The sequence below is a fragment of the Hypanus sabinus genome, chromosome 6, assembly GCF_030144855.1.
Source record: "Hypanus sabinus isolate sHypSab1 chromosome 6, sHypSab1.hap1, whole genome shotgun sequence".
Lineage (NCBI taxonomy): Eukaryota > Metazoa > Chordata > Chondrichthyes > Myliobatiformes > Dasyatidae > Hypanus > Hypanus sabinus.
The window spans coordinates 139,077,241-139,088,248 of NC_082711.1; the positions used below are offsets into that span (position 1 = coordinate 139,077,241).

At 42.2% G+C, this 11,008-nt stretch overlaps 1 protein-coding gene across 12 annotated transcripts in view; it reads right to left on the reverse strand.

The window, feature by feature from the left end:
- LOC132395893 (general transcription factor II-I-like) overlaps positions 1-11,008 on the reverse strand; it is a 74,474-nt gene that overhangs the window by 10,179 nt on the left and 53,287 nt on the right. For 11 of the 12 annotated variants that reach the window (XR_009512779.1, XM_059973046.1, XM_059973040.1 and 8 more), the window contains one exon: positions 10,573-10,635. The exons of the other annotated variant lie outside the window; for it this stretch is intronic. Coding sequence is in view for 10 of the 11 variants with exons in the window: in XM_059973046.1 (XP_059829029.1) it covers positions 10,573-10,635 (63 nt within the window). In the remaining variant the exon portion in view is untranslated. The remainder of the gene's footprint in view (positions 1-10,572; positions 10,636-11,008) is intronic. 12 annotated transcript variants of the gene reach the window in all.

An 11,008-nucleotide genomic window follows, 5' to 3' on the forward strand; every position in this document is an offset into this window, starting at 1 on the left:
TATACACTGCACCTCACATAACCATAGGATGGTAGTAAGTATTCCACAATTTAGAAAAGCTTTTTACTCAGATAAGGTTACCCTATATGTCGTTACTTACGTGTTCAATAGTTCTATTCAGATTTTAAAAATAATTGGAAGTTAACTACAAATTTAATGGAAAATGCTTTTTTAACTTCTAAAACTTCTAAATTATCAATGAGCAAATCCCTCTGTAATATTGACTTCAGTTCTAGGAAGTTCTATAATGTATGGAACAATTTCTTTTAAAGCACTGACCCCCCCACCCTCCCCTTAGCACTACATATTGATCTGTTGTCTGCAGGCACATTATTCTCTCTCTCTCTCTCCCCCTCTCTTGCAGCAAAGCAAATACACCAGTTAAATCCATCCCCTGTGAGTGTGCTTTTATTTAATTGCTATGTAGTTGTACCACCAGCCATTTTACCCTCAGATATAATGATGGTCACTGCATCAATAATGTAACTCATTGAATTCGCTAGGTCCTAAAGAAAAGGCACAATCATTATGACAGTGAGTTTATCCCACACTATGTGAAATCATTAAAAGATCAATTCAATGCAAAAGTCAGTTGATTTGTCACTTTAAAGTTTGCATTACTTTCTCAAAATATTCAGTTTCAGAGCAGCCTCTCACTCATACACTGTCTTTAAAAATACCGATTGTTTCAGTGAGTGATGCACGTTAAATATATTTGATTTTGCTTTTTGTAGAGTACATAATAATTACTTTAGTAGAGGTCACGGCAGGCTCTGCAACCATTTTATATTTGTTAAGGACTGTAGTGTTCTCGCTCAGGTGTAAGAGAACACTGAACTAAACACTGAGGTAAACTGTAGTCAATGAAAACAGGATTGCAGTAAGATTAACCGTTTACTGTTCACTCTTCCACATTAATGTATGGTGAAAACTGTTGATAAAACAATACAAAATGTATACAGTATTTGTTTCCTTCTTGATATCACGTTTACATCGTAAATACTTGCAAAAGTAAAACTACAACTACATTAAAGTGCAGCATAGTCAGAATCTACCTACGCTATTGACTGCTTTAAATACACTTCAACACAAACTATCCGCAACTCTTTAGCTAACGAAAACATAAACCTTATCAACCGTCATTACTTTTAACAGAACCAGCGTTAACATTTTTAATTCAACACATCAATTATCTCATGAACTTATGGCGTTGCTTCACTGATGTTTCTAGTGCGTAGAAAGAAAACTTTTCTTGAGCTGATCCTGCACATGTGAGCCCCCTCCTTCCCATTTCTCCAAACCGGTATTTTCCCACAAGACGGGGCGAAACCAGGTGTGACGTCATCGCATGCCGCGATATATCACAGACAACGAATTTACTTTAAACAATCCTAACTTTAACTAAAAAATGTTAACAAACGAATTACTAAAGCGAAAATATTATAAACTAAACAAATGCCATAAAGGCAACACACTCCCCGCTTGACCTTCATAAGGTCACAATGAACATAATACAAAACTTCAGTCTCTAAATCAGTCCTTAGGTAGAAGTAGAATGACTTCTGTAACTGGCCTTTGGTAAATTTTCACATCACCTTGGTCGGTAGTTTTCAACTCAACCTTCCTGACATGTCCATCCCTACTAGGGAATGTGGCAGTGATTCTGGCCATTGGCCAGCTGTTGCGGGAGATTTGCTTGTCCCTGAGCAGGACTAAATCTCCAACTTGAAGATTCTTGCAGGGTTCTGTCCACTTTTGTCTGTGTTGCAACAAAGGTAGATATTCCTGTCTCCAACGAGACCAGAACCGATTTGCCAGAGCCTGGACCTGTCTCCATTGCTTTGTGTACAAATCCTTATCAGAGAAGTCCCCTGGTGGAGGGGGGGCTCCTGCCTTCTGCGTAAGGAGCATTGATGGCGAGTGTATGAAGGGGTTTTCCGGGTCAGAAGACACAGGTAGGAGTGGTCGTGCATTTATAATGGCTGTGACCTCTGCCATTAGTGTGCACAGTACCTTGTGGGTCAATCGGGTGCGTTGCTGCATCTCAGGTTTCTTTTTCAGGGTTTTTTGCAAGGACGTGAACCGCTCGACTGCCTGCTCTTTTTTGTTTGGCAAGCACTGGCGTGGTTCTCTGAAAGGTAGTGGGGCGACCCCATTATTTGCTTCATCTCTGAAGACCTTGGTGTCCATTATTTTTAAGAAAATGGCGTCTTGAGCTGATGGAGCAAGTTTATTATCATGCTCAGTTTGAGCGAAGACTGACTGACCCAGCGTCTCGTCAGTTACTTTACATTTGTTAAAGCCTTGTCGTGCTTCCTTAATACACATGACACTTGTGCGGGGTTGAAAAATTGAATGGCGGCCAGGCTCTAGCACATTGGTCTTGAATGTGTTAACCGTCGGTTTGTGTACATTGCCAGGGCACACCCCTCCTATCACCACCCAGCCCAGATCCAGGCATTGCGCAAAGGGGGCGTCATGTGGTCCATTGACCTGCTGCCTAACCTTGTGCACCCGGAGAACATCTCTTCCTAATAGCAGGAGTATTTCTGCTTTTGGATCCAGTTCTGGGATGTGCTTGACAATGTGGTGGAGATGTGGCTGGTGTAGCACTGCACTTGGCGTCGGGATCTTAGTGCGGTTATTCAAAATTTCATTGCACTCTAAGAGTGGAGGGAGACAGATGACGACTTTACCATCCAGGGACTCGAGCTGGAAGCCTTCTGTCTTCCTTCCATAAGTTTCCACGCTGCCTGAGCAAGTTCTAAGGTAGTATGGGAACTGATTACTCTCAATGTGGAACAAGTTAAAGAACTCTGGACTGACTACTGAGCGGTTGCTCTGATCGTCCAGAATTACAGAGGCTTTGATGGCCTTGTCTTCGGCTCCCTTAGGGTATACCTTAGTGAGGCAGATCTTTGAACAAGAACGGCTTGACTGAGCTTGACTGCAAACTTCTGTACAGCTCGAGCTGACAACAGTTGTCCTGGAGTGAGCCTCTCCCTCACCGCCGTCCTGTTGTGGGGGTGAAGGAGCTCTGTTGGTTTGCGGTAACGGGCCGGGATGCATGGTCCCATCGTGATTAGTGCTATTACATTCCGGGCACTTCACAGCGATTGAACACTCTCTAGCAAGGTGAGAGGTAGAGGAACAGCATTTAAAACATATTTTTTTCTCCTTGAGAAGGGCCATCCTCTCTTCAAGGGGTTTGCATTTTTTGAGGGGGTGGGATTTGTTATGCAATGGACAATTCTTGCTAGGGTCGTTGTTAGTTGTAAAGGCTTCAGTCTTAAGCACTGAGACAGGTTTATTAATGTTGAAATTATTCGAAGTGGATTTATCTGGCTTGGTGTAAATTGTACTGCTTCCTGGACCCATGAGGCTAGGGTCGTTTCGCTTCTTCGCCTCCTTGCACACAAACCTCGTGAAATACTCGAAGGGAGGAAATCGACCATTGTTCTCTTCCTTGTACTCTGCGCCAACGGACACCCACCTTTCCTGCAGCCCAAATGGAAGTTTGTCCATGATTTGTCTAATCCCGTATGTAGGTATAATAGACCAGTTGAGTAGTCATCTTCTTTGGCGCCTTGAATCTCCATGAGTAAATCTCCGAGCTCTCTTAACTTAGTGTGGTCCTTGGCTGACACCTTAGGAAAATTTTCCAGACGTTGGTATAGTGCCGCTTCAATAATTTCGGGGGCCGCATAGCCCTCCCGAAGTCTCTCCCATGCTTTGCTTAAGGCTAGCTTGGGGTTGTTGATGTACACTGAGCGTATGCATCTCACCTGTTCGCATGATTCTTTTCCCAGCCATTTCGCCATAAGATCCAACTCTTGGGTTGCTCTGAGCTGGACTCCGTCGATAGCGTTGGTGAATGTGGAATACCATGCACAGTAATTTTCAGTTTTATCGTCAAACTGGTATAGTCCTGAAGTGACGAGATCTCGTTGTGCTAAATACTGTGCCATGGGTTCAACTGCAAGTGGCATGCAGACTGTGGGAATATGTCGGCGGGTATATGACTGAAGGCGTACATCTGTTATGGGATTTGCTGTTCTGAATTCGGCCTGTGCCTCTCTTCTCGCCAAATCTGGTAAGTTTGGTGTCGAGAAGTATTTGTCATCGGCCCTTTCATTCTTGAATTCATTGCGGAGTTGCAAGGGTAAATTGTCTTCCTCGGATGGATGTGATGCAATCGGGCCTCTCTGAGACTCCTCATGAAATGGGATGTTATCAAATAAGTACGGAGAGGAAGAACGAATCTTCCAGTCTATTTGAGATCGGACATAGTCGCTTGTGCGTTCCAATCTGATCTTTTCTGAAGTAGATGTCAACTAGATCATACATTTCTTCAGCATCTTCTATGAACTCTGCTTCTCGGTGTAGTGTCAGCACATCTAACTCTGATGCTAACCTTGCCCTTTCCAACTGGTTTTCGGCTTCTCTGGTAGCCTTTTCCATTTCTCTGGCAGCTGCTTCCTTCTGATTTTCGGCTTCTCTGGCAGCTGCTTCCATTTTCAATTTTGCTTCTTGTTTGGCGTAGAACACTCGCACCTTGGCGGCTTCTGCCTTAGCTCTTGCATGGGCAGCCTTACTTGATGATGCACTGCTGCCCCTGTTGCTGGATGGCAACGACTTGATGCTGGATCGAGTTGTCATTGCAGCACTTGAAACACCTGATAATGCTGCCTTTTCTCTGTAGTGTTCTCGCTCAGGTGTAAGAGAACGCTGAACTAAACACCGAGGTAAATTGTAGTCAATGAAAACAGGATTGCAGTAAGATTAACCGTTTACTGTTCATTCTTCCACATTAACGTATGGTGACAACTGTTGACAAAACAATACAAAATGTATACAGTATTTGTTTCCTTCTTGATATCACGTTTACATCGTAAATACTTGCAAAAGTAAAACTACAACAACTACATTACATTAAAGTGCAGCATACAGTCAGAATCTACCTACGCCATTGACTGCTTTAAATACACTTCAACACAAACTATCCACAACTCTTTAACTAACGAAAACATAAACCTTATCAACTGTCATTACTTTTAACAGAATCAGCGTTAACATTTTTAATTCAACACATCGATTATCTCATGAACTTACGGCGTTGCTTCACTGACGTTTCTAGTGCGTAGAAAGAAAACTTTTCTTGTGCTGATCCTGCACATGTGAGCCCCCTCCTTCCCGTTTCTCCAAACCGGTATTTTCCCACAAGACGTGGCGAAACCGGGTGTGACGTCATCGCATGCCGCGATATATCACAGACAACGAATTTACTTTAAACAATCCTAACTTTAACTAAAAAATGTTAACAAACGAATTACTAAAGCGAAAATATTAGAAACTAAACAAATGCCACAAAGGCAACACAAGGACTCAAAGCAATAGATGCAAACAAAACTTTACCAATTAAAGTAATTCTTATATAATATGTTTATGGGGTGTTTGGGGTGTCCAGGAAGGGCTAGCACCTCTGGTGAAGGGACTTGTCATGTCCAGTCTGGGGCAGCTCACTCATCTTTGGTCCCCACAGGACATTCAGCTCTCACCTGTGACTCCACATAGCAGTTTGCATGTCACAGTGGCGACACCCCAGAACACTGCTTCAACAGGCGGGATAAACCAGCAGAGGGCAGCTGGTGGCCTCATACCCCAGTGAGTTAGGGACATACCTGCCTCAGCATGAGAAATCAGCCCCAGCGGACATGATGGATGAGATCTACAGGGAAATCCAGCAGCTAGGGTCTGTAACGCTGTGTAGTGAGCAAAGGACATGAGAATGCAAAAAGACATCATGGTTATCCACTGCAACCCAGGAAGACCCCACCCAGTATATGACACTTGTTCATACTATTGGACTCCCTCCTGGCACTTATCCTTGTAAACGGAACAAGTGCTACACCTGCTCTTACACTTTCTCCCTCACCACCATTCAGGGCCCCAGTCCTTCCAGGTGAGGCGACACTTCACCTGTGAGTCGGCCGGTGTGGTATACTGCGTCCGGTGCTCCCAGTGTGGCCTGTTATATATTGTGAGACCCGATGCAGACAGGGAGACTGTTTTGCTGAACACCTACGCTCTGTCTGCCTGAGAAAGCAGGATCTCCCAGTGACCACACATTTTAATTTCATGTCCCATTCCCATTCCAATATGTCTATTCATGGCCTCCTCTACTGTCAGGATGAAGCCACACTCAGGTTGGAGGAACAACACCTTATATTCTGTCTGGGTAGCCTCCAACCTGATGGCATGAACATTGACTTCTCTAACTTCTGTTAATGCTCCTCCTCCCCTTCTTACCCCATCCCTGATTTATTTATTTACCCCCTTTTTTTGTCTGTCTGCCCACCACTCTGCCTGTTCTCCATCTCCCTCTGGTGTTCCCCTCCACTTTCTTTCTCCCTAGGCCTCCCATCCCATCATCCTTTCCCTTCTCCAGCTCTGTATTCCTTTTGCCAATCACCCTTCCAGCTCTTAGCTTCATCCCTCCCCTTCCTGTCTTCTCCTATCATTTCAGACTTCCCCCTCCCCCTCCTTATTTCAAATCTCTTACTATCTTTTCTTTCAGTCAGTCCTGACGAAGAGTCTCAGCCCGGAACATTGACAGTGCTTCTTCTTCTCGATGTTGCCTGGCCTGCTGCGTCCCACCAGCATTTTGTGTGTGTTGCTTGAATTTCCAGCATCTGCAGATTTCCTCGTGTTAACACTTCAAGTTAGTGTCTGTGGAGCGGAAATCTCTTCCTAGTAGGGTCATGTCCCAGGGGTAGATAACAGGAGGTATCCAAGAGCTTTTAATTCCAAGATGTGAAAATTGGTATGTCACAAAATGCAGGATAAAAGTTGTCACCATTAATGACATCAAGCAGTGCTTACACATCAATAATATAGTCAACACCCCAACATCTGCTCTGGCTTCTGCCAAGTCTATCTTGCTCTGGATAGCATCACAGCCCAGGTCCAAACATGAAATAAAGAACTTAATTCTAGAGTGACTACTCTTGACATCATGGCAGTGTTTAGACAAGTGGCAAAGTGACATCGAAGTGTCTTGGTAAGATAAATTAACAGTATCAATGGGAACACCTTCCATAAATGAAGATGGTTTAGTTGTCAGAGGTCAGTCATTCCAACCAAGGACCTCACTACAGGAGTTCCTCAAACCAGTGTCAGAGCTCCAACTAGCTTCAGATATTTCATTAATGACCTTCCACACTGTCAGGTAGATGTCAGTGTTGCAGTTTCTCTCAAAACAGCTTCTCCAAGGGCACAAATTCTGGAGCAGAAGACTTTGGTACTATTGCTGGAATGTTATCAGAGCCCATAGTGATATACCGTGCCTTTAGCAGTTTCTTGATATCACAAGGAGTAAAGCAAATTGGCTGAGAACTGGCATCTGTAATGCTGGAGGCTGAGATGGGTCATCCAATTGCAATTTCTGGCTGGAGATTCTTGCAAATACTTCAGTTTCCTCTTTCGCACTAATGCGCTGGGCTCCCATATCATTGATAATATGTCTCAAGCCCTCCCACACTCATCATTGAATGCGGGTTGATCCTCTGGTTTGTAGGTGATTGTGGAGCAGGGCTAGGCCATAAAGGGTTCAGATGTGATTGAGTATAAATCTGCTGCTGGCCCTTAATGTCTCATGGGTACCCACTGATGAACTGCTAGACATTTGTAGTCTTCCCCTGTTTAGCATGGTTGTATTTCCACACGACATGTAGTTTCACTGTAAAACTGGATTTCAGCTCCACAGGACTGTGGAGTGGTCAATACTGTGTTGACAAATGTATCTACAAAAGGTAGGTTTGGTGAGGATGACATGAAGTAGGAGTTTCCTTCTTGTTGGTTCCCTCAAGAACCAACCTAACAATGATGTATTTTAACATTTTGGTTAAAACAAACTGGTCAGTAATGGAGCTACCAAGCTATCCTGGCAATGCACGTTGAAGTCTCCCATCCACAGTATATTCAGCACCTTAAATGGCATTCAAAGTGGAGTAGTACTGATTCAGCAGCAGGAGGAGGATGATAGGCTACAGTCTGAAGGATTCTTTGACTAGGTTTAACCAAATGCTGTGACATTTCATGAGATCACGTGCCATTATTGAGGAATCCAAGGGCAGCTCCCTCCTGTATCCCACTATACCCACCACCTCTAGTGGATCTCTCGGTGGTGTAACTGTCACAACCACGAATTTTGCAGCGCAGTAGATATGGCAATTGTGCTTGTGAATATGCATGTGTCAGCTAAATATTATTTAATTGTGATAGCATTTAATTCCGTACTTGTCATCATAGTGGCTGTCGAGACTTGGACAGAACACAGCAAAGCTTTGCTGCCTGTCTGTATTCGGACTTGCCTAGGAAATTGGACTATCCAGTCAACGGACTCTGAAGATTAGCGGTATTCTTTTTATTCTTAGTTGCTCTTTTCAGCTGCAGTGTAGGCTTTGTTTTCCATTTGAGTTTTAGTTAACAGCCCTGTTTGGCCTAGCATTTACTGTTTTCTTTTCCCTTTAACACAGTTCGCATTAAAGTCTGTGAACTATCATCCTGCTTCAGTGTCTCTCACTCTGCACTTGGGCTATATCCAAACCTGGTGACAGTAACAGGACATACCCAGGGATGGAGATGGTGGTACCTGGATTTTTGATCGTAAGCGATGATTTAATGAGTCTGATTAGTCTGGAAAACAGTTTTCCCATTTTGGCACACGCTCCAAGATACTGGTGAGAAGGAATTCATGAGTTCAGATCTCAATACTCAGAACTGCTAACCTCAGATGGCAACTCTTCTCCTGTTGGCAGATGATACTTTGAATTACTTTTGAATATACTTTTGTACTCCTTAATGTACTCCTTATTTAAATTCGAGGTGCAGTTCTACTGCTAAGTTTTGTACATCATGCTGCAAGTAAATAGGAATCTTTCCTGAATTACGTATAAGCTTATATAATACAACTTCCGCAACACAAATATCAGTATTGATGATGTAATTATGTAAATTAAACCTTTTGAACAAATGAAGACGAAAATTTAATCGAAGGAAGGTAGTGTTTATGAATTGTCGGTTGGACTAGACAAATAAACTGACAATCAGCAAAATACTGCATACAGATGCAGTTTCCTAATAATCTGTATCCTCAATCCAAATCATTCAATAGTAAAAATCCTCTGTATATAAATCGGAGTTATTATGTCTACTACATCTACTTACTATAATTACTAACCATTGACAAGGACGTAGTACTCTATAATGAAATACTACACACAATAGTCTGATCAGAGATAGTCAGTATGACTTTGTCAAGGGCAAATTGTGCATGACTAGACTGATTGAATTTCTTGAGGATGTAACAAAACAAATTGATGAAGGCAGAGCACTGGATGTAGTGCCTATGGATTTCAGTAAGGCATTTGATAAGGTTCCCTATGCAAAACAAATTCAGAAAGTAAGGAGGCATGGGATCCAAGGAGACATTGCTTTGTGGATCCAGAATTGGCTTGCCCACAGATGGCAAAGGATGGTTGAAGATGGTTCATATTCTGCATGGATATTGGTAACCAGTGGTGTTCCGCAGGGATCTGTTCTGGGATCCCTCCTCTTTGCAACTTTTATAAATAACCTGGATGAGGAAGTCGAAGGGTGGGTTAGTAAGTTTGCTGATGACACAAAAGTTGGGGGTGTTGTGGATAGTGTGGAGAGTTGTCAGAGGTTACAGCGGGATATCGATAGGATGCAGAACTGGGCTGAGAAGTGGCAGATGGAGTTCAACCCAGATAAGTGTGAAGTGGTTCATTTTGGTAGGTCAAATTTGAAGACAGATGATATCATTAATGGTAAGACTTTTGGCAGTGTGGAGAATCAGCGATCTCTTGGGGTCCATGATCACAGGACGCTCAAAGCTGCTGCACAGGTTGCAGGGTTGTTAAGAAGGTGTATGGTGTGTTGGCCTTCATCAATCTTGGGGTTGAGTTCAAGAGCCATGAGGTAATGTTAAAGTTATATAAGACCTTGGTTAGACCCCACTTGGAGTACTGTGTTCTGTTCTGGTCAACTCACTACAGGAAGGATGTGGATACTACAGAGGAGATTTACACAGATGTGGCATAGATTAGATAGCATACCTTAAGAGAATAGTTTGAGTGAACTTGCTGGTGAGAAGGAATTCATGAATTCAGATCTCAATACTCAAAACTGGAAACTCCAGATGCTTGTACATGAAACACCAATCTCACCAATACAATTTTACCAAGACACCAGCAGAAATTAATTCATAAGGTTTGCTTTAAAAAAATGTCAAAGAATCAAACTACGAGTCCACAACATTTGTAATTTTTATGATATCAAATTGCTAATCATTATTAATAGTCTACCAATGATTGCAGCAATTTACTAGTGTAGAAATTTACACTTTTATTTCTATGCATTAAAAGTTAACCACATTGCCAGTTCAAAAACTTCTGCATTAATATTCTGTTATTTCTCTGGGACTATGACAGGTGAATTTAAAGTTCTGAGGGGGCTTAAGTCAAAAATGGAAGGTTACTCCCTTCATACCATCAGTCGAAAACTCCTCTTCAGTCTCTTCACTTGATGCTTTGGCTTCATTCGGCAACTCTTCTGTTGGCAGATGATACTTTGAATTACTTTTGAATATACTTTTGTACTCAATGTACAATACCATTTAAAATTGAGGTGCAGTTCTACTGCAAAGTTTTATACATCATGATGCAAGTAAACAGAAATTTTTCCTGTATTATGTATAAGCTTATGTAATACAACTTTCATAATACAAATATCAGTATGAATGATGTAATTAGGTAAATTAAAACTTATGAATAAAGAGGATAATTTAATTGATGGAAGGTAGATTTTTTTATGAATTGTTGGTTGGACTAAACAAATAAACTGACAATCAGCAAAATACTGCATACAGATGCAGTTTCCTAATAATCTGTATCCTCAATCCAAATCATTCAATAGTAAAAATCCT